Source organism: Psittacula echo (genome assembly GCF_963264785.1).
Source record: "Psittacula echo genome assembly, chromosome: 5".
NCBI classification, from domain to species: domain Eukaryota; kingdom Metazoa; phylum Chordata; class Aves; order Psittaciformes; family Psittacidae; genus Psittacula; species Psittacula echo.
In genome coordinates, this window is record NC_137739.1 from 34,639,950 (window position 1) to 34,664,263 (window position 24,314).

Consider the following 24,314-nt stretch of genomic DNA (forward strand, 5'->3'; position numbering starts at 1 on the left):
TCAAGGCCAGGCTGGATGGGACTTTGAGCAACCTGGTCTAGTGGAAGGTGTCCTTGCCCATGGCAAGAGGGTTGGAAAGATGATCTTAAAAGGTGCCTTCCAGCCCAAACCATTATATGATTCTGTGATTTATAGGGGTTCTGTGAAGTTAACAATGCTCAGGAGAGACAGGTAGTCAGATGTTACTGAATGATACACCTTTGTGTTACATATTCTCAATCTAAATCTAATGCACCTTTATGAAACACAAAATTTCAGGCGTGAAGACTAATATGTTTGTCAATTTTTCCCCTCAGCACAGAGCTGCCCAGTTGGACAGATTTATATTAACTGCAGTAATCCACAAGTTGATCCTGAACTTAGCAGAGAGAGAACTTGTGAGAATCAGCTGTTAAACCTCACTTTCTCAGCACACCTTCCTTGTGTTTCAGGTTGCGTCTGCCCACCTGGGTGAGTACAGACAGATTTGTGTCTTTTTGCGCCCAAACACAGATGACCACCTTCATTAGTGATTGAGCAATTTATTCTGCTGACATAATACGTTTCTACTTGGAGAATTTGAGGTGTCAAAGTGTGAGCATCCAACCTGCAAAGGCTTATCATGCAACAATGTGGACTGTTTAAGGCATAAGGAATGGTAAACTGAGAGACAGGTGGAGCTAAAGGTCTAATACCTCACAATAATAAAACCAAAATAACAGAAGTATAGAAAGGCCATTGCAATATTTGGTCTAATCCCTGTACTGCAGTGGAATTATGTTTACCTAGACAGTTTTTTTCAGATACCTGACTTCGTTTTTGGACATATCACTGAGGGAGGCATGTTTCTTCATGCCGGGGCATTTCTTTCAGTATCTTCTCCATCAAAATATTTTCTCAGGGATTTGTGCTGAAAATTTGCAGATGAGCTGCCATTGTGTTTTGGAATCAAGCACTGTATTGCAGATATTTTTTGAATATAAAAATAGAAATTATGTGTTTAAGTTACATTGGTTTTGATGGGATTTAGTCTCTTAAGCACATAGCTAAGAAGTTTTTGAGTATTATTACCCTAAAATTACTGTTTATGCCTCAAAACAAAGAGTAAAAGCCAGATCCTCTGTCAAATTGTGTTGAAATAGCTAATTTGAAGTCTCTACTACATTTGGAACAATTCAACCTAAGAGTTTGCAGGTTTGTTTCTTTTTCCTCACTAATGTTCTCACAGAATAGAGCTATGAAAAGATAGTAAACTGAAAGCTGTAATATCCTGTAACTGTTATGAAATTTTGAAACAATGAAACCATTAGGTGCTACAGTAATATTATTGACACCTGCTGGTTTTTAAATGTTATTTTATACTGTTTTCTGTTTAGAGAAGTAATGGGTGGTGGTGGAATTCTGGTATTAGGAATGTTACCTGCTGCTTATTTAATTCTTTTTACCGCCCTGAAACTCTATCGCAGATGTTTTATTCTTGGGACAAAAGTCTACATGGCTGCATAAATCAGTTGGCAATAGGCTGTTTCCCAAGGGAGTGAAAAGAGCTCTGCAATACAAAGTATGGTGAAAACTGCGCTGCTGGAAGCTGAGAGAGTTATTTTTTAGTATTCTGATCCAGATTTGTGGGTTTTACAGAAGCAAAGAAGTTTTTGACTCACAAGTGGCACATTGCTTCTAATGGTGCCCTTACCAACGCTATTTATGTATTTGTGTTTCTGTGAATGAGTAAAGCTATAGATAATAAAATAGTAATTGCATCATCAGTGTAGTGAAGTCATAGGTGTCCTTGGATCTTTGCAGTTTATTGTAGGTTGGGGAGTAAGTATAAGCATCAAGAAAAACATCTGATACTTCAAAGAGGAGCTGTGTACAGCCTCTCTGTGCAGTATTTGTGGTGAATCCTTAGATCATTGAAATCTATCCATTTGCTTGGCTTTACAAGAGAGAAAGCAGTTATCACTTGTTTTAGCCAGGGTAAGAAGGTGAGGAAAAAACTGTATTTAGTGTTACTTTGTCAGTGTGACGCTCTTTGTCTGAATGTGCCCTGTCCAGTTCTGAGCAGCTTTCAACCAGTGGGAATTTCAGTTTCAGAGTTGGTTGTCTTCAAGAGACACAATATTTAAAATAAATATGGATTACGAAGAGCACTTCACATACCCTGAGTGAAAATTGTAGTTTCTCAGTTTAATGGGGGATGGGAGTTTAAGATGTCTGCACGTTCTCATTAAGAAGAGCTACAGAGTGGCAAATTTCTATCTGATAATGAACACAATGAAGAAGAATCTAGGTTACAGTACAAAAATTACCAGTTCATTAATATGAGTAAATAAAATGTTCCATGATAAATGCAAATCTTTCCTTTTGGATACCTGGGAAGCAAAACAATGTCGTCACCCTGTGCTTTACACCCATGATCTCTTGTCCATGGTTCAGGGCTTCTTTTAAAGTAAAAGCACGTACCACTAGTGCAAAGGGGCATGATGGCTCCCACATATCTTGGAGGATCTATTGTCTTCAATTAAATGTAAGTTAATTGTCTGAGTTACAATAAATTTGGTGAAATTTAGAGGTGGTCTGGAAAAATCTTAGTTTCCCAGACTTTAATAGTTATTTGTTAATGAATAAGTCTTCATGGGGTTAGTGGCTAAAGGGCTACAGCTGGAAGTGCTAGCACTTACCAAAGATTCACTTTCCTGTGAAAGGAAAATTCCAAATTACTTATATAATCATTAATAAAGTTATGCCTTTTCCATTTCAAAATATTTAAAATATTTTTTTTTTTTTTCAATAATAATAATAACGTTAGTAATGTGAAAGTTTAGGAAAACATTGCTGTATCTGGATACCAGGTGTACTTCTGCTGAATGCATGTATTTTTGGTTTTTTTTTTTTTTTTTAGTCTTGTTAAACATGGGGATGTGTGCTTGGATGCAGATGAATGTCCATGTTCATGGAAAGGAAAGGAATACTTTCCAGGTGATAAAGTAATTTCTTCCTGTCATACATGGTAAGCAGAGATCTGTTTAGGATAATTTTAGTTGTTTATTTATGAATTGATTATTCCTTCATGGTTTTTAATTATGAATTTCACACCAGATTTCAGTAAATAATCTACCCTAACTTTGTATTTATATTTGTTCAAAAAGCTATGAAAATGACTCTTTTTAGGGTTGTTTGTTTCAAGGAGCTTTTGCATAAAAAATTATAGCTATTTGGGATTTGGTTTTTGTAAAGCTTGATTTGTAAAAATATTTTATTTCATTATCAAGGCAATCTAAATATTCTTTGGCTAGTGTTCCTAAGCTACAGGTAAAATCCTTCAGTTATTACACCTGAATGACATTTGTTAGAGCTTTATACTTACTTGTTTTCATATTTAGCTTTGAGTCCTAGCAGTCTAAGGAACCAAAACATGACCTTGTGGCCATAAGCATGCGCCCACTATGATGATGAATTAAGGGGAATACTGAGCATAGTAACAGATAAATTGGTTCCTAATTTTGTGTGTGTGGATACTGATGAATCAATGGCTTTAAAAGGAAGTGTTCCAATAGACAGGGGTTGATAGGATCACTCAAATACATGCAGAAACCTATTCCATTTACTATCCAGTGTTGTAAATGCAGCACACACCCTACAGCTACATTACTCTGCCAAATTTCCTTGGGGACTGTCAGTAGAACATCATACACTACCATTTTAATAAGCTTCACAATACCTAAGATATTAAAATATACCCCATTTGCATGATCCTAAAGCAAACTTGTTTCTTGGTGGTCTCTGCCTGTTTTTCTTCTCTGACCACAGTTGAATGTTGCAAGCTGGCACTAAGCAGCACTATTTGTCTTACCAAAGCCTCAGAAAGATAAGCTGTACTGTCAAGTATCAAGATACTGTGGTAGTGGTGTAGCCTCTAGCTTCTCTGTCTTCCCAGCAGAGCAGTTCCTGCCTTTTGTCCCATTATTTTAGCTTACCAGGAATATTTAACTGGTGTCACCTGGTAAACTACTGCTCCTGGCCTACACAGCTCAATATAACCTAGTACAGTGAAGGCTTGTCCAGTCAGCCCAAATCACTGCCTTGTCTGGATGTTGTTGCCCCCTCCAGCCTTGTGCTGACTGCCTACCTCTGCCTCTCGTCAGGTCCTCAGTATCTGCTCTAGAAGATATTTGTAGCCCTTTGGTCGACTGGTGAAGCGACTTACAAGCCATCTCCACTGGGCAGGCAGGTAAAGCGACCCGGGTTATTCACCCCCTTATTTCTAAAGGCCTCTCCAATTGGACCTGGTGTGGGATTGCTTGCACCAGAAAGAACTATTATATCCCATTTAATCAATATGAGACTTCACCAAAGGCAGCAGCAGTGCAGGCAGAAAAACACTGGATATTTAGCCTTCTCTCTTTTTTTTCTGAGGCCAGGCCCATTAACTCATGTACAAATCCTTCAGGTTGTCATGGCTTGTCTAGACTTCCATGTCCAGAAGCAAAGATAGATTAAGTGATAATATTAAGCGATTATGGCTTTTTGGCAGCGAGTTTTCCACTGACAGATGGGAAGTCTGCAACAAGCTCTGCTTGATACAAAGTGTATAAAGTCTTTGAGACTCCTTTTGTGTATGCAGGGGTGTATTGAATATGTTAAAGTAAATGTGCATTTTTGCTCATGCAAAGTGTGAGAATACTCCTGTGCAAACCAGCCCACTTGAGCTCTTTTAGCAGTTATAATGACATTAGTGTTATGTAGTGCACAGAAATAGCGTGCATTCATACTACATATCATCTTATTAATGTCTGATGTAGTATTAGCTACACAACCACTATTATGATTTTTCTACTGAGCAGTAAAATAGCAAAATACTTTCTTAAATTGGCAAAACTACCAGTGGAGTGCCAGGAACTTTTAACCTAAGCACGGGGGTCTGCATGAACTACTGTTCTGGTTTCTAAAGTCTGGTTTTCAGTGCAGCTGCTTGAAATTGTTAGTATATGCTGGTGAGATTAAACACAAAAGGTTACTGCATTAACTGAAGCTATCAGAGTGACATTTTGGTGCTGTGCTGGGCAAGGTAAGATAGGTGGTGCAGTTAGCTGTGCTGGTTTGCTGTCATACTTTGAGACCATTGAGCAAATGTTCTGAAGTACTTCCTGGAGATATTTTTTTTAGAAAGATAATCAAAATTTGTAAGACGCAAAGTTTGGAAGTAGCTCTGCTTTTCCAACTTAGACTCTAGATTCTGATAACTAAATGTTAGTTCACTTAATATGAAACAAAACTGGTGCAGAGGACTTTGAAAACATTCTGTACTTCTTAAGCCCTTCCTTCTGACCGTAAATGTGTTAAGACTCCTGAAAAGGTATGCAAAGGAGCTCCCTACTGTTTGCATGTTAAGCAACGTTTCTGCATGAGTCTGTAACATGAAAGCGTGTAGAGGATTATTTGAATAGTCTTAAAAAAAAAAAAAAATAAAATAGGTAAACCTGAACCTTAATATCTTGCAGAGAGCATGAGAAGCAGCACTTATTCTGTCTGTCAAAATATACTTTCTTCTATTTGCCTCTCTACATCATCTTGATTAGGTTCTTGCCTTAGGTACCGCTTTAAGGTGACTAGAGTTAGTTGAGTGAGTCCTACTGCTACATACCTGTGCTTTTGTACAGCAAACACTTTCCACATGTCAAACTTTTATTTTAGCCATATGCTTAGTGGTCTTATATGTGTCATTATAGAAAACACAAGCAGTGGATACACGAAAGAAAATTCTGGCCATCATTTGTAAATCTTACATCATTTGTGATAATGTTGTTTAGATTGCAAGAGGGATATGCAGAAAGAGATGTAGTATCCAGTACTGAAAAGCCTCACTGTTAGGCAGTTACAAAATAAAGGTAATTCAGAAAGGTCTGAATAGTCAGTGTGTGTGTGATGAAAGCATTTTGATGCTTAGGGTGGCCACAGACAGAACTTGAACTGTTCTGGAACCTCCTAAACTGGCTAGGGTTTGGAGTGATATCTGGGCATCTGAAAGAAAAAGGAGCCTAAGAACCAAAATAGGATACTGAATTTTTTCCTTTGTACTGTGAAATTCTTGCTCAAGCAGAGAGTGCATAATGACTGTAGCAATAGGACACATCGCTTGTTGATTCTAAGATTCAGCTCATATAGAAACATATGTTCTGTGAGAAGCTGAAAAGGAAAACTTGTGGCATATCATTGGTATGAGTTATTAGAGAATAAGTTGTATTATTTGGGTAGTAATTCTTGTTTTCTTGTTTAAACAAAGAAATGCTCTTTTGGTGTCTGTATTTTCTAGAACCTATAAATTCTAACAGGAAGAAACATGGACTGTATAAGTTCAAGATGCAAATTTTTATTCCGGAGAATCAATTTATACATGCTGCTTCTAGGTAGCATTCCAAAATGCCTTTGTCCACAGTCATCATATCCGCATGGCTTTTGTTTTTTCACTTCTCAGTGCAATAGCTGTAATCATTTGCCTGTGGTTACAATTGATACTACCATTATTGGTCATACATTTTTCAGCATTTGCCAGCATGGATCATTTCAATGCACCTTCCATCCGTGCCCATCGATGTGTACTGCATATGGGGATCGGCATTACAGGACGTTTGATGGACTAACTTTTGACTTTATTGGAACTTGTAAGGTTTACCTAGTTAAGGTGAGACTTCTTTTGTAAAACCTCTCTAAAACTGGATTTAAAAACTCCCCTTCTACTTATTTCCTATCTGTCCATTTTACTGAGTTCGTCATACTGTTTTTAAAGCTTTGATGTTGGTTAGACTTTGAATCATTGTTATGGTTTAAGCCCAGACGGTAGCTCAGAACCACGCAGCCTCTTGCTCAATTGCCCCTTAATTCCCCTGAGCTCCTGGTGGGATGGGGAGGAGAATCAAAAGAATGTAAATCCCACAGATTGAGATAAGACCTGTCCAATAACTAAAGTATAATGCAAAACTACTACTACTACTAATAATAATAATAATGAGAAAGAATATAAAACTAAAAAGGGAAACAAGAATAACGAGCAGTGGTGCACAATACAGTTGCTCACCTCACGCCAATAGATACCCAGCCCTACCCAAGCAGTGATCTAACCGTTCTGGGTAACTCCCCCCCATTTATATACTGGGCATGATGTGCTATAGTACGGAATACACCTTCGGCTAGTTTGGGTCAGGTGTCCTATCTCTGCTCCCTCGTGGCTTCTAGTGCCCCTTCTCACTGGCAGAGCATGAGACTGAAAAGTCCTTGATCAGGGTAAGCATTACTTAGCAACAGCTAAACCACTGGTGTGTTATCAGCATTGTCCTTAGACTGAAGTTGAAAACACAGCACTGCACCAGCTACTAAGAAAGAGAAAAATAAGTTACATCTGAACCCCCTCAATCATACACTACATAATAATTATACTCCATAGTTTCTGCTATGTGATTTAAATATTTATGTCAGTATACTTAAAAGCGGCCATTTCACTTTTATTTTTTTTTTCCCCAGGGTACTTCTTCAACCAATCTTTCTGTTATTACAGAGAATGTTAACTGCTTTAATACTGGAATGATTTGCAGAAAAAACATTTTCATTAATGTTGGAAAATCTTTTTTAATATTTGATGATGAATCTGGAAATCCAGTAAGTTTCAGTCTTTAACACTGATCAGAAGTACTTCTCTGGATGTTTTTTCCTTTCATTAGCAAAAACTTACTGTGCTATGTGAGCAGCAGAGGTGTGAATATCATTGCTGTGTATGCTAATCACATCTAGATTGTTCAACAAAACCTTAAACAAAGGTCTGCATTTAACAAAAATGTTAGATAATTGTTCTTTTGTTTAGACTTAATTCCTGTTTAGTGTCTTTGGAAAAATCCAAATATTTTGAAGTCACTGGGAGTTTTGCTATTATTTCCACTAGGACTAAGAGTTTGGTCTGGAATGCATAGGAGGAATATTCCTATACAGTTTTAAAAAAATAAATTGTAGTCTCTGGTTTATCTTCCACAGCCTGGATTTCATTTTTGTTTTGGCCAAACTGCAAGCTATTGCTCTAAATATTTAGTGGTTTTAGTAACTTTAGTATAAATAGTACTAGTTACAGTTAATAGACTGACTATACAAAAGAGGTATTCTGCAGTTAAACCAGACATCTTAGTCCATGCTACAAATAACTTAGAATCTGATTGTTATCAGACAGTGGGAAGAATGCCTTATACAAATAACATGACAATCTTTGGGCATATCTAGATAATTCCTTTTTTCAAGAAGTTGCTCCGGATGCCATTGCCAGCGACTTAAATTTGATAGAAGATCAACTTTTAAAATAGCAAAAATATAAAAATACAACATAGTTCACAATCAAAATCCACACCACTTTTGTTTAAGCATTTGACCCTCTGTGGCCTTCTGTCAGTTTATTGACTTTTGTCAGCATCATTCATTTTATTTAGGTGTTTTATTTCCTGTTAAATGAACATTTTGTGAAGACATTACTTCCATTATAAGCTGCCTTGTTTTATTTTGAACAGAGCTTATCTAGTTACATAGACGAACTACAGAAAATGCAGGTATGGAAAGCTGGATTTTTCACTGTTGTTTATTTTCCTGATGAGCACATCACCATCCTCTGGGATCAGAGAACAACAGTTCATGTTCAGATGGGTCATCAGTGGCAGGTAAGTGGAAGTCAACGTTCTTATTGCCTGCCATTTCTTTGAGGTGTTTATATAAGTTTTATTAAGACGTTAGTATTTGCAGAATAGACAATCTCTCACGATCTCTCAGAAGTCATGAAGGAGAGAGTCTCTCACAATCTCTCAGTCAAGGAGAGAAACATCAACTACCTTGTCAATTAAAATATTTTTTTAGTTCCTATTTACTGTCTGACTTCTATAACAACAGAAACAAGTATCTTTGGGCAACATTCTCCTTCAATACTGATTTCTTATACGACTGGTGCAGTTGTTTTGCTGAAGCATCAAAAAGCACATAGCTAGCAAGCAGGTCACTTCCTTGAAAAAAAGATCACCTCCTTTCTTGAAGGCTTGGAGATAGTTAGTTGAAAAGAAATAATATTGGTGTTGTCAAAGTAAAATATTTTCCGTAGCTTTATTATCACAAATTGCTGGACTGTTTTGGCTGAAATGTAGCTGAAAGGGGTCAAATCCCGACGAATTTAGAATTAAGCAGCTGAAGACAGGAGCTTAAGAAGCAAGTTTTTAAAATGGTCGTGGCTTATAGTGTTTTGTGTCAAGGGGAAATATGGTGGGTTTTAATATATGTGTGTGTATATCTTTTTTCCCCAGGGTGAATTGACTGGATTATGTGGAAATTTTGATTTGAAGACAGTCAATGAATTGAGGACTCCAGATAATTTTGAATTAACAAACTCACAAGAGTTTGGAAACAGCTGGACAGCTGTAGAGGTACATAGTAAAAAGAATATGTCTGCTAGTAGATTTTTTGCTGTTACATCACCTAATTTACCTAGAATGAAATCATATGATACTTCCTGTAACTATCAGGCAGGCAGCAACACAAATAACAATATTGTTCTTAGAGATGTCCTAATCCATTAAGGAGAAGAAAATAATCTCCTTTTTTTTCAATACAGTGCTGTTGTGTAGAGGAAAATGCTGTACAGTAGTATGAATCTACAAGTGTTTTTGAAGATGTTTAAACAGTAAAGTAGTAATTTTTTACATAATGGAACAAATTATGGGTTCACTTTAGACTGTTGTCAGTTTAGCTGATCTTTCATAGCTGGGAGTTATATAACTGTGAAACCACAGCAATGGAAAAAAAATATGCTTTCATATGCTGTAAAATTAAAAATGGAACTATTTTTAATGTCATGTGTTTAGGGGTGTTCACAGAAAGGTTCCTTCCTAATAGTTATAGTAAAAAGTTCTGATTTCTGACCCATTCATGTCCTCTGAGTGATCTTTTTTGCTTATGTAAGCTAGACTATTCAGGTGTAAGGACTGTTTAGACCTATATGTACATAAGTGTTTTCGTGCTGCTCTCAGGCAAATGAAACATTTCTTCATATTGTGTACTTTTCCTTTTCTGCAGATTAGCATCTCCTTTTAATTCCATATCTTAGTCTGGCTTTAGTTTCATATGTGATGCATTTGTTTCGTGGTTTACATCTATTTAAAAAAGACAAAAGAAAACAAAACAACTCCAAGAAAAGAATCAAAGCTGTGTTTTACAAGTTCAAATACAAAGTGGTTATGAAACATGTTTCTCACCTTAATTTTGTTTTCTGGTTAAGTGTATTGACAGCTCTGACATTCGAAATCCATGCAGTTTGAATCCCCTCAGAGAGCCATTTGCCAAGAAGGAATGTGGAATACTGTTAACTGAAGCATTTGAAACTTGCCATCCGGTGGTGAGTTGTGGTCATGTATAGAAAGATATGAAGGTGAACATATCACTAGAGAGAAGCTCTACTCTTCAACTTGCATCACTTTGAATCTTCATCTTGTCTTCCGTAGCATAATAATTTTGACTACTATAGCAAAACAGAATACAAAGAAAGGCTAACCCATAGTGATTCTGATTCTAAAACATGAACGTTTCACTGGTCTATCCTCACTTAGCTGAGCTTGACAGCCACTTTGGCACCAATTTAACATTCTACAATACTGGTAGTTATCTTCTTAATGAATTCAGCCAAAATTATACCCAATTTGTGTGGTGGTTGTTTTTTTTTTTTTAATCCCAATCACTATTTGCATCAGCATAACCTTTTGCTTTGTTTTGCTCAAATATATTACACAATATGCACATTTTTCAGACCACAGTTAAATAAACTGACAGTTTCTGCTAGGTAACATTAGATGTGAAGAGCTCGTTCCTAGAAAAAAAAAAATGCATATATCTCCTCACTCAGGAAACTACCTAAGGAAATAATTGAGCCAGTCAACGTTTTCTGACAGCCAACAGGCTCAGGTTTGGTTGGAGAAAGGGGGGACAGGGGACAACCTATTTCCAGAGATAGGTCTTCTATGGAAAATGACATATCTCAAGATGTTCAGGTATTGACACTATGTGCATGGCTTAAAGAGTGTGTCAGAATGCAGGAGATTTCATATGAAGGACAACCAGGAGTCTTGCAGAGCTGCTTTGTAAATTATTTTTGAAGACAGTGGGGGTTGATGTTAAAGTTGTATTAATGTAACATCAGCTTAGTCCACTGTGTAAGGTAGGTAGCAACTAAATCCCTTACCAGTTTGGAAGTATTAGTCAAGTGTAAATCCATGCAGAATGTGTCATGATTCAATAAGCAAATCAGCATGGAGAGTTTTCTTTGGAATTTTGTCACTTAAGACAAAATTTCAAAATAATCTAAGGGAAAAGTCACAAATTCACTTGTGAAATTGTTTAATAATATGAAGAGAATGAACTACTCTCATGTAAAGAAGGGGTTTCTGTCTACTTTATTATTTCTTTCTTACATTTTATGTATATCTATCTTAACATTTCTGCACTTTATTGATTTGTGATCAGTTTAGAGAGAGTTTCTCTTTTTTTTCATAAGCTTTTGTAGTTTATTATGGTTTAAATATTACAAAACCATATAAAACACAAGCTCACATGAACATCTTAGTGTGCATGTTCTTAATGGGTCATTGATTTAATTGTGTTACTAAGTACTGTGCAAGATTTCATGATGTGTTCTAATAAACTCTTTACCTTGTGTTTCAGAAAACATTAAAATTAAAATCTTTCATGCTTCAAAGTCTTACATATTAAATTTTGAAAGAGTCTTAGCTTTGTTTCGAGGTGATTGTTGTCTGTGTCTATATGAATATTTTTTTAAGTGATATTTATATTTCCAGATTGATGTCACCTGGTTTTACTCAAACTGCTTGACAGATACATGTGGTTGTAACCAAGGAGGTGACTGTGAATGTTTCTGTACAAGTGTATCAGCATATGCTCATCAGTGCTGCCAGCATGGAGTTGCTGTAGACTGGAGGTCTCCTAGAGTGTGTCGTAAGTTTACTTAACTAGCATTGCCAGTGGCTGCCACTGCACTCATGAGACCCAGACCTGAAAAATCAATCATATTAAGTTACCTGAGGTCATGAATTGAATCACTAAGCCACACTGGTGTGAGTGGGTGCCTCTCACTGCCCTCTGTGTTCATTTTGGTCTATCTGGATTACACATTTCTTTCCACATTTGTGTGTGGTACTCTTCTGCTTTTTGATTCCTTGTCCTATGATATGAAAGGAAAAATCATGGCAAGCCTATATTGGGATATAGAATGCTTCCTTGAAACCAAAGTTACAAAGTCATCAGCTCAAGTAATTTCCAACTTCAGGACTTCACTACTTAACAGGGTCTAGAAAACATAGCTACCTTACTACTGTCACCAGAGCAAAAGTGAAACAAAGGTCTTCCAAAGAAAAACAAGTAGGTTTTTAAGCAGGACTTTGTCATTACCTTAGCATCCTTATTCAACAATGCTTAGAAGTTTTAAAAAGATCTGAGGCCTTTTTCTAAAGTATCTAGTGCAAACACATAACAAGAAACAGTCATTTCCCCAATGATGTGATAAAGCAGACACAACAGAAAGAATGGGAGGAAACAAGTATTTTCTGACTTTGCAGTTGCATAGAGAGAGCTTGCAGCTTGCTCAAAGATGCGCATCAAATTGGCCATAGATCAAGAGAGTTACTCTTAGTTTTTAATGAAACTACATGAATGCTTTAATGTGAACACAAAAAAGACAGCAGAGTTTAGTCTTAACCACTAGAGGTCACAAAAAGACAGCTGTAGATATGTAAGCTTAATATTTCCTGCTAGAAAACTGTAATTTTATTTAAAACAGTGTCGTTTAAATTAGTATTTTATTTAAGGCGGCAATTATTTTTTAAAATATTTGTGCTTTTGGTTTACCTCTTAATTGTGAAGGATAATAGAAAACCTGTATATCTGCAGAATGCCTGCAACTGCCTTTCTTTTCCTTTTATTTTTTAGCTTATGATTGTGAATATTTCAACAAAGGTAAGTCCTAAAGGAGTTTATAAAATCTCAATAGAATCTTTGCATTCTTTATATAACTCTTAGTACCTTGTATGAAAATAATTGTGTTAATTAAAACAGTTGTGAATAATTTATTATTTAAATAACCCAGATTCTGTTTTAGTCATTTATTTTGCTTTTTAAAAGGCTTTTGATTTCAGTAACTTTCTTATTCCTGGGCCTTTCCCAAGAATACACATTTAACTAATTTTATTTTCTTTTATGGATCATGATTAAACAATTCAATCAGTAAGTAATTAATAGACTATTCAACTCGCTAGCTCTAGTGGCAGTACTTTATCCGGGCTTAGCGCAGTTCAAAACCGATGCCCTGTGGGTCCTTTAACCAATTCGTGACCACCTGTGCAGCCTCCAGAGGGAGCTAGCTAGTAAGACATTACAACTTCTGCGCCCAAATGGGGAATAACTCTCCATTTAGGTATGTCTGACTGAGCTTTAAGTTCCTGAGCAACAACCACTGCTGCTGCACTGAAACGGCTCTCAGAGAGAGGTGCAAAACTTGTGCATGGTGCTAGAGGAAACCTTGAATCTGCACTGGGTACTGTACTGCTGTGTTAACACTGGAATGCATTAAGACTATTTTGAAGCTAAATTGCAAGTGTCTGCATAGTTAGATGTAACATGCAAGCCATCCTGATGTGAGGAATGGTCAGAACTCCTGCTATTTGTTGTATAGCTCTTTTTATCAAGCTCATGTAGAAGCCTGTCTATCCAGATGGTTTGTGATATTTCGGTCTTCTGTTAGATTCTATATTGCAGCAGCTCACCCCCAGGATAATCTCAGAAAGGAACTGAGTTTAAATTAGAAGAGACTAGTGCAATGTGCCAGGCCCAAACAATATTGCCAATAAGTTTGCATTTTCTCATATTCTGACTGCTGAAAATATTTGGAGCGGGGTCAAATTTCTAATGCAGTGGAATTTTATCTAAATCTAAGCCTTTAATTTAAATAAAAGTCCATTGAATATAAGAGGTGATTGCAGTTTTACATTTCCTTTTTTATTCGTTTTGTTTTATCAATGAAATAGTTTGATGCTAAATAATCTTATTGCACTTGTGAAAGGTTGAAAGTGCGGTGCCTCCAACATCAGTGGTAGTAGTGAAGTTAGATTATATACTTTTATAGCGCTTTTTTAGTTTTACTTGTTACTGAATTCTTACTGACAGAAATGGTGGAGAGTTTTGCATGTGACCAACTTTTAATAAACATGGTTATTGTAAACTTCTCCTTTTATACCCTGCTACTGTTTGCTAATCCAGCTCATCAGTATTCAATATCAGATGTTTCAGAGCTCCAATTGGGGGGAAAAAAAAATCTCTATGCTGAAGATCTTATTTTCTACCTCAAATATAGAAGCATTCCTGATGTTTACTTTGTTTTGGATATGGGAAAGTTAAGAAAAAGTCTTAGACCAGGGAGAGGTTTTCTTTATGTAACTTTGTCATGAACCCAGAGTGAAATAGTTTCAGTCCGACTAGAAGCAGGAGCAGAAACTTTTTGTCTTTGGTAAGGGGAAATTCTCAGCTGGTAGCTGTGCTTTCTCAAGTTTTGGATGGGCCTGAGGTATCAGACTTAAACATATGCTAACATTTCCAGATCACTGAATGTTTTAAGCAATTTATAAAATGTATTTTAAATCCCTGCGCTGAAGGCAACCAGATATCACTGTACATGTTTAGCATGGGCTTGTCTTACTTCCCAGTGATTATGTTTGTACCTATACTCTTCAAGGAGTTCTCTGATACTTGATGATAACAAACTTCTATTCCCTGCAAAATGGCTAACACTTTAGACACTAATAAAATAGGTTTTAAAGAATAGTAAGAAGTGTGTAATCAGTTCAAACATACAAATAAACCATTTGAAGGGATCCCAGGGTGGTCTGTAGAACATTGTTTGTTTCTAAATCAAATAACAAAGAGGTCAGATAACTTTAATAAAGTGACTATGAAACTGAAGTGGATGAGAGGGAGGAAAAGCAAAAGCTAATCATGAATCTTGAAAATTGAAGATAGGTGTTTTGGACAGTTTTCAGAACATGTATTTTCTAAAAGAGTTTGGCTTTATTTTGGTGGTCGTTATAGTTTAGTGCATGGTACCTAGAGCTGTTTTCAGAGCGGAAAGATATGCTTTTATGTGCTGTATCATAGTATTTAGAGCTCAAGCATTTGTGACACTTGACATGAAAGATAATTCTGTTTTTTTTTCTCAACAGCTCTGGGAAAGGGCCCATATAAACTGGTCAGCTATTTGGCTGGGGAATTTGTAATGGCAGTGGAACTAGTGGATGGTGTTGTTTTCCCAGTGAGAGAAGAAGATATTGTTCCTGGACATACAGTGACCTTTATGCTGACTTCAGGACTTTATAAACCCAAAGCACATGGTAAAGTCACTGTAACCTAGAGGCTTTGGATGCAATCCTACATTTAAGAATAGACCTGGGTGAAAGAATCTTTTTCTGTTAGCTGATTGTGCGTCTTAATGTTGTCTGCCAAAATTTTAATTTGCTTGGTTTAAAAAGATGATTGTAGCCTTATAAACAGATAATTTTAGTGGAAAAGCAAGAGCCCCTCTGTGCCCCAACTTTCAGGAGGACCAAACCAGTGATTAGCCCAGTTCTCTAGGTATATGTTGCTCCCTGAACCCTTCCTCTGGCAGAACTGGGACATGGGAAAGAGTGAGGGAGAAATGGTACAAGAAAACTATTCCCTAATTCTCTCACTTTGCCACCATCACCCTTCTTTGCTTGCTTGTACGGAGATGCCTATTGGCACTAACCTAAGCTGCACAAGGATGCATACTGCAAATTTGTCTCCTTCAGGTCCCAACTTCAGTTTCTGCTGAAGAAATGTGTTGCTTATGCAGGTCTTGCACACCTTCAGAAAGGTGGAAAAAGCTTACAAGAGTATATTCAGCACTTTGTGACATTGATTAAATGCTAGAGTTGTCTGCATATACAGCTTTAATTTGAGCTTGAGTCTCAATACCATTTTACTGCCCAGAGTCCCCTGATCAGCTCTTTGGACAGCCTGAAGGTGTCTGCCTTTGTGTAACCAAAGAAGGGATATGGGTCAGTTGAAAAAATTACAGACATATGATTAGTAATACTGCTGTCTGTAGAACTGACACAAGAACTCATATAACAGAATATCCAAGGCCAGATTTCTTTTACTAGTCATAGTTTTGAGACACTTGTATGTTGCGTTCAATACACATTTGGAAAGGGAAGGAGAATCCTACTGCCTTATTTACATATATAAATCTCTCTTGTTAAGAATTTAACCTGGCAAATGGAATTTCGGCCTTATAGTCCAATTTGAGCATGTCATCATTTGGCCATGAGAATGTTTGTACAATCAATATGATATTTTTCATATCCATGTCTTCATTTATATTGCATTCTTGGTTCTTTGAAAAGTGGATGTGTTTTATCATTTTTAGACAAATTGTAGACAATGGAAAGTTTTGTGCCTTGATTTGCTATACGTCAGATATTATAAATCACACTGACTGTCCATTGTTACTTTTCAAATAGCTACCTGCGGCAGACAATTAATAAGGAGATATTCACAGGATCCACTGTGTTTTTCAGATTAATCGAAATGTTTATGCTCAGAAAACAAGTTGGTCTTCCAGAAGTGTTATATCAGAATGTGATAGTTATGCCTGGAGGGTTAGTTGATTTTGCAGTAGTTTAATGGCTGTTTTCAATAGAATAGCAGAGTTTACCACAAAATAGAATGGTAATTCTGTGAGCAACAGATGCCTGTAACAGGCTCAAGATCTGCCGCTCTGCAATTGGTTGTACAGAAGCTTGCTTCAAATCAGTACTTTTTTCAGGGTAAGGTATCATGGGGGTACACTTGCCAGAAAACAGACTTCACTGATAACATTCTTAGAAGTATTAGGGAGCTGGCTGCTTAGAAAGCTGAATGCAAAATACATTTTTGTAAGTTATTTTTAATGAAAACTCCTAAGCTATAAATTCCTGATGGCAAATGTTCCTTCTAGGGCTAGCTAGGTAAAGTTTAAGGGTTTTTAAATAAATGGCTTAGTGAAGGTTGTAAACTGAATCCTAGTATGGGCAAATGTCTTAATCTGTTTGTATTCCTGTTGAAATCTGTAGGGTACTTAGAAAACTAAATATCCATCAGAATCTAGCACTCTGAAATCAGTGTATTTTCTTAGGAGATTCAGGCTATTCACTGGTAAAACCAATGTCATCTTTCATTGCTCATGCTACTATTAACAGTAGTGGTACATCAGAATGAGTTCAGTTTACTATGCATATATCAGCAAGTAAATGAGTTCTGTGTTGGTTTTGTTTTGTTGGGGTTTTGTTTGTTTGTTTGTTTTTATTTATTTTTCTTAAATTTTATTTCATTTACTTTTCTTTCCCAGATTCCAACTTGATTTCATTTGAAACAGCTGAGAGACCAAACTATTTTCTTCAGCTGGTCTCCAATAACACTCTTGTTCTTTCTAAATGGAAAAAAACTGAAGAGTTTCACAACAGATCTACATTTGTCATTCACAAGAATACATGGCTTTCAGGATATAGTTCCTTTGAGTCATTTGCAAAACCAGGATATTTCATCCACATTTCAGCTTCTTCAGTTGAGCTTTTGAAGTATCATCATTCGGAGGAGTTCAGGTTGTCGACCCTTTTTAAACTTGTAGGTGGGTAATTAAAGTTGTATTTTTATGAACAGCAGTTTGCTCCCTGTGAAAATACAAGCTAAATGGTATTCATATTTTCAGAGGTGATGAGATGGCTTACTTCTCCCCTACATAACTGGGAGCTGTAGGTAAACTGTCATGTGCAGACTCAAAATCTTCTCCCCTGATATTTGTAGTGAGCATGAGATTTTGTTTTCTTATCAAAAGCCATTAAATAGTGTAACACGCCTTTGCTATATTTACCAACTGGTTTTGGAAATACATAGCCTAGTGTATAGTTTCTGGGCAATAGTTGCTTTATAGGTGGTGAGGAAATTATTAAGGAGTAGAAAATTCATGCTGATGAATAATGGATTCATAAAGGGAGTAGAAAAGAACTGAATTCTTTTGAATATTGCTAAAAGCTAAGGTCTGTGGGTGATGTTTCTTCTCCTTTCCCTCTGATGCCAAGAGGTAGTTTTCAGTGCATTCTCATTGCAAGCTTTGTGGCCTCCTCAGAGGTTCATGCCATCTAGTGCTAAGGACATTGTCTGTAGATTACACTTCACAAACTCATGTTTTCCCTGAAAAACACCTCAGACTTTACCCACGTACTCACTCGCAGAGCCTCTGCTTTTTAGGATGTTATCCCTTAGTGTTTCAGGGACTATATAAGTGGAGATATATACCTTTAGTTGGGGATCTAGATGCCCGTTTCTCTAATGTGTCTTGGACAGCTTACACTCTTGAATACAGAACATAGCTTGCTGTGAGAGTGTTTCTACCTATGTGACAGATTCTTATTCCTGAAATAGTAGTCCCATTCCACTGAGACATAAGAGTCAAGAGTTGTAGCAGATATTCTGAGGACCCTTTGTAGGACCCAGACACAGAAGTTGCTCCTACAGGAACTGATGTAAAAAAATACACATTAAAAAATCACCAATCAAGCTCTTTGTTTTTTAAATTAGTAAGGAAAGGAAATAATAAGAATAACTGTTTTCACATAAACACTTGGGAACCTTGTGCTGAAATGAAGATGGCCTTAAAGGTCAAGAACAAGATGCAAGAAGTCATATTGGCCTATAAAATCAAACAAAGCAGATTATTCATTAAACCACCATTTTCTTTAGCTCTGCTTTAGTCTGCTTTTTTTGATACATCAGATATATCAAACCTATTTGTACAACTTTAGTTATGTACTTCAGCAACAAGTACTTCTTGCTGAAACCACCAAAATCACTACAAGTGTTTATTTTTATGTTCTAAAGCTTTTTATTGTGCTGTAATTTTAAGTGCATTAGTAATCTACTAATGGCCATATGCAGAGTTGTGGTCAATGGCTCAATGTCCGGCTGGAGACCAGTAACGAGTGGCGTCCCTCAGGGATCGGTGTTGGGACCGGTCTTGTTCAACATCTTTGTCGGTGACATGGACAGTGGGATTGAGTGCGCCCTCAGCAAGTTTGCCAATGACACCAAGCTCTGTGGTTCGGTTGATATGCTGGGGGGAAGGGATGCCATCCAGAGGGACCTCGACACACTTGTGAGGTGGGCTGATGCCAACCTTATGAAGTTTAACCATGCCAAGTGCAAGGTCTTACACCTGGGTTGGAGCAATCCGAGGCACGGCTACAGGTTGGGCAGAGAAGAGATTCAGAGCAGCCTGCAGAGAAGGACTTGGGAGTGCTGGTCGATGAGAAAATGAACGTGAGCTGGCAGTGTGCGCTCGCAGCCCAGAAAGTCAACCGTATCCTGGGCTGCATCAAAAGGAGCGTGACCAGCAGGTCGAAGGAGGTGATCCTGCCCCTCTACTCCGCTCTTGTGGGACCTCACTTGGAGTATTGTGTGCAGTTCTGGTGTCCTCAACATAAAAAGGACATGGAACTGTTGGAACAAGTCCAGAGGAGGGCCATGAGGATCATCAGGGGACTGGAGCACCTCCCGTATGAAGATAGGCTGAGAAAGTCGGGGCTGTTCAGCGTGGAGAAGAGAAGGCTGCGTGGAGACCTTATAGCAGCCTTCCAGTATCTGAAGAGGGGCTATAGGGATGCTGAGGAGGGACTCTTTATTAAGGACTGTAGTGATAGGACAAGGGGTAATGGGTTAAAACCTAAACAGGGGAAGTTTAGATTGGATCTAAGGAAGAAATTCTTTACTGAGAGGGTGGTGAGGCACTGGAATGGATTGCCCAAGGAAGTTGTGAATGCTCCATCCCTGGTGTTGTTCAAGGTCAGGTTGAACAGAGCCTTGGGTGGCATGGTTTAGTGTGAGGTGTCCCTGCCCATGGCAGGGGGGTTGGAACTAGATGATCTTAAGGTCCTTTCCAACCCTAACTATTCTGATTCTATAATCTGTTTATTTGTGTAGCAGATATGTTTTAATAGGTATTCCTGGCAATACCATTTTTAAAACCCGTTCTTTATTCTCAGAAACCAAAATTTGTTTTGTAAGCAAAGAAAGAAAATGAAGTATTGTAACACATGAAGTGTGTCCTGGCCATATTTTACAGTGACCACGCTGAATCTCAGCACAGATAAATCTAAAGCAGGCATTGACTTCTGTGACAGAAGAGGCCAAGTGTATGCCTTGTGGAGCTTCTTGTTATCAAAACATTGAATTAAAGTGTTAATGGTGGCATTGTGAATCTGCTGATGTTTTGCGGTGCATTACGCTGACAGCCTAATGCAGCTGTTGACTGGCACACTCCAACTTCAGAAAAAATGACAGATTTTGTCATTGCCAAATGCCTGTTGCCTCTTGACAAATGCTTGTAATCACAAAGCTGTTGAGGGTTTTGAACGGCAGAGTTACAGAGCTAATGCTATTACCAGGATGTTCGTACAGCATTTCAAGCAAGTAACTTTTTTGGGACATAACAAAAATAACTCCTTAGTCTTTTATCTTTGAGGGAGAAATGAATAAGGTTAAAATGTGTTCCAATTCTCAGTGGTCATCCATTAGCAGAGTGGTATGTCTTTTCAAGTGTGAAGTCTTTACCCTCCAGTCATTATACCAAAAAATCCTATCTATGCCAATGGAAAACTAAAACAATTTACCTCAGCAAGTGGGATCAGATCAAATGATCAAGAGGCATTTCATTAATCACCACATCCGAGGGCTTGGGTTTCAGAGTTTTATAAGCAGAGAAACATAGGGCTCGAATCTTTCTCCAGTGTACTTTCACAAGGGCCAGCCTGCTGATGTAGGGTAATTACATGGTCTAAAAATACAGCAGCATTTGTTTAAGTTAATGGAAAAGTTACACCAGCTCCAGAGTGCACAGGCAAAAGCGTATTGAGTTTCCTGCTGACTATTGTAAATGCTTTGCATATTAGATCAGAAACTCTTGAACCGGGAACAGCTATTCCTGCGGAATCAGAGGATAAATACTGGGAGCAGAATAATAGGCCCAGTAAATCCCCTTGGCCAGAAAGTTCCTCATGAGACTTCTTCATGCTCTGACGCACATTCAAAAGGAAGAATTTTAAATGATCTGATCACCACAGCAATAGATATATCTCTGTTTAAAGTCAGCTGACGAGTCACTTTTTCCAGTTTCACTGCAATAAATATCGTCACATTGAAATACTTTGACTATAAATTGCACAGATATGATGGGCTAACACTGCAAAGTATTTTCCATGAGAATTCACTTTGGCTTCTAACTTGGGTTATTTTCATTATACTTAGATTTGTTTGCTGTCATGTTCCCACAAACATTTGCGGGTTTGAGTTGATAACTGAATTTTAGTATCTAGAGTATACTTACAAGAAAATACATTTTGTGCGGGAATTTTTACCAGTAGTGGATTGGTATGCATTCAGTCAAAAGCAGGAATGCATTTATTCTTAGCAGATGGACAGACACAGAGGTGTCATGTAAGAATAATCAATTCATATTTGAAATTATTGGGAAATTTGTGGATGTAAGGAATTGATGACCTTTTCATGGATATAGCTGCAGTTTTCTTATCCTTTTTAAAAAGGTCAGGTTGGATGAGGCTTTGATCAACCTTGTCTAGAGGAAGGTGTTCCTGCCCACTGCAGGTGGGTTGGAACAAGGTGATCTTTAAGATCTCTTCCAACCCAAACCATTCCATGATTTTATAATAAAAATAAGATGCTCAAACTAGTTACCTTTTACCATTCATAGAATTATCATAATATGCTTTACCCTTTTAAGGTCACTGTGAATTGAACTTACATATATTATAAAAATGTGATTTGCCCTATATAAATTCCACAGCAAAGTTCCTAACAATGTTAGCTACGTGCTTTATAAACCAACTTGCTGTAAATAGAAGGCCTGTTATAGAATTTTCAGCCAAAATTAAAATTAAACCCCCAAATGTATTAAGTATATGTATACTGCATGGAGGTATGTATCAATATTTAATTTTCATACAGTGCATCTTTGGTTTCTTTTAATGTTTGCATTTTAATTAACTGAAACACATTAGAAACATGCTACAAAATGGAAAATGAAATTAAATTTACAAAAAACTTTGTTTAGAAAAGCATCTGTCCTGGGTTCAGCAGCAGCAGTCAGGTTTTCTCCTTAGTAGCTGGTGCAGTGGGGGGGGGGGGGGAAGTGGTTCTAATTTACAGCCTGGGCTTAAACCAAGACAGCATCTTGAATCTAAGTAAGATTTATACATGATATCATTTACTATCTTAACTTTGACTTATATCCATCGGGAGAGTTAGTTTTCTAGAACATCCAGTTTTACTCATGAGTTGTTCGCAACTTTGATTTGAGCTTCTACACTTTGTCAGTCTAAAAGATTATGACATGAGACGTGGAGCTGGATAATGCTGAGCAAGTGCTGTTGTACCTGCAGATCCCAAGTATGTCCCTGAACACATCTGCTTGGTAGCTCTTGGAATCAGACTGAGGGCACTGTAGAATTGTAACACCTTTCCTATTTATACCACAAACACAAACATTAGACCTCCCATTTTTGACTGAATAAATAGATTAAATAGTTACTGGAACAATATTATATTCCTCTAACATTGTAATAGTAAACTAAACAAAAGCATTTGAGAGGTAGATAATTATACTTTGCTTTCAATGATGTTTTGGCTGGGCACGAAGTTCAATTTTTCCAGTGATATTTGCTTACACTTCTCATTGCAGAAATGTAGAAGTCATGAGCAGAGTTTGTTAGTAGTTTGTGTGTGTTAAGTGAGTAGATAAGATTTCATGTTTCTAAACTTGTAACTGAGGAGGCAGGCGATCTACGTTACTAAGCAGAGTTTTGCTGCTGTTACAAATAGAACTAATCCTAAAGCAAATTTTTCTCCTACTAGATTTTTTTTTTTTTAATCTTTGGGAGAAACAGCAAAATAGAAGAAAGCATCAGATGAGAGCAAAAATCCTTTTTTTTTAAATTATTTTTAAAGTCTTTGTTTTAAATACAACCTTTTATTAACATTAGAAATTTCAAATTTAGCTTAGTTCTTTTTTAATTAAACAGCCATTTTTTAAGCATAGCATTAAATTACTGATAATATGCAGATGCTGACAATGGCAGATATTGTCTTTATGAGGTAAAAGTCAACATAGGAAAAAAGGTAGGATGGACTTGTGAACACTAGGAATTTTTAACACACAGAAAAGTGGCCAAGTTACTTAGAAAGGTTGCTGCAGCTCAACAGAACACCACAGTCTGTCAGTGATGAAAAATTAAAATTCTTTATAAAGGGTTGCAACAGTTCTCATTGCCACAGAATTATTTTTGAAAGCCCTGAAGAATGAAAATCATAAGTTACTGTAAGAAAATGCTTCTCTGATGTCTAAGCATGTGAGAAAACAATGGAGTTGAGGAATATCTTTTAATATGTTGTCTTTGGCAACCCATATACCTGCAGTCATACAAAAGCTCTCCACAATAGTGTAACCTGTTGATATGCTCAGCTCATGTTAGGTAGAAGAACTGTGGGCTCATTTGGAGTATCAACTGGAGCGACTGTCACCCAGGGCATAATTTAACATTTTGTGAAGGATTTGCTGTGTCACTGAACAGAAGACAAATGCTGGTAGACTTCACCAGGAGACACATGGTTATTTTCAAATGCCATGACAAATCCTTTTGAGGAACACATGCCCCATATAAGAAGCTTGACTCATTGTCTGTAAACTATGTATCATTCTTTTGTTATGAGTGAACTGTGCTGTTGCAGAGAGTACAGTAAGCTCATATTACTGGTTGCAGGAGGGGGAATTTAAGTATTAAAAAAATGGAAAGCGTGTGGTGGAGGTGGCTGATTAGCATCCTGCCTAGCATGAAGCGTTTGTGTCACGACACTGGCAAAATCCAGAGTTTCTGAGCTATAGTAGTTTCTGCCATGGGAATAGTAGTATTGTAGCAACAATAAAGCCAAGGTTGGTCTGGCTTGGAGGTTAATGTCTAAAATCAATAGAGTGAACTAAATATTTCCCTCATTTTAGGAAGAGGGATGTTTGAATGGCTTTAAAGCATGTTGTTGCTGCTTTTCTTTGTACCTTAATAACTGTGGGTGTTTCGATCATTGTTAATATACAGATGTATTAAAAAGAGGCAAAATAATCTGTTATTTTAACTAGTTACAGAGAT

At 37.1% G+C, this 24,314-nt stretch overlaps 1 protein-coding gene across 1 annotated transcript in view; it reads left to right on the forward strand.

Annotated features, from left to right (window-relative positions):
* OTOG (otogelin) overlaps nucleotides 1–24,314 on the forward strand; it is a gene marked incomplete at both ends in the record, with an annotated part of 96,697 nt that overhangs the window by 37,098 nt on the left and 35,285 nt on the right. The window contains 11 exons of the mRNA XM_080618194.1: nucleotides 297–450; nucleotides 2,882–2,989; nucleotides 6,523–6,661; nucleotides 7,498–7,632; nucleotides 8,523–8,669; nucleotides 9,300–9,419; nucleotides 10,271–10,387; nucleotides 11,841–11,997; nucleotides 12,988–13,014; nucleotides 15,270–15,437; nucleotides 17,456–17,734. Coding sequence (XP_080474320.1) covers nucleotides 297–450; nucleotides 2,882–2,989; nucleotides 6,523–6,661; nucleotides 7,498–7,632; nucleotides 8,523–8,669; nucleotides 9,300–9,419; nucleotides 10,271–10,387; nucleotides 11,841–11,997; nucleotides 12,988–13,014; nucleotides 15,270–15,437; nucleotides 17,456–17,734 — 1,551 coding nt within the window. The remainder of the gene's footprint in view (nucleotides 1–296; nucleotides 451–2,881; nucleotides 2,990–6,522; nucleotides 6,662–7,497; nucleotides 7,633–8,522; nucleotides 8,670–9,299; nucleotides 9,420–10,270; nucleotides 10,388–11,840; nucleotides 11,998–12,987; nucleotides 13,015–15,269; nucleotides 15,438–17,455; nucleotides 17,735–24,314) is intronic.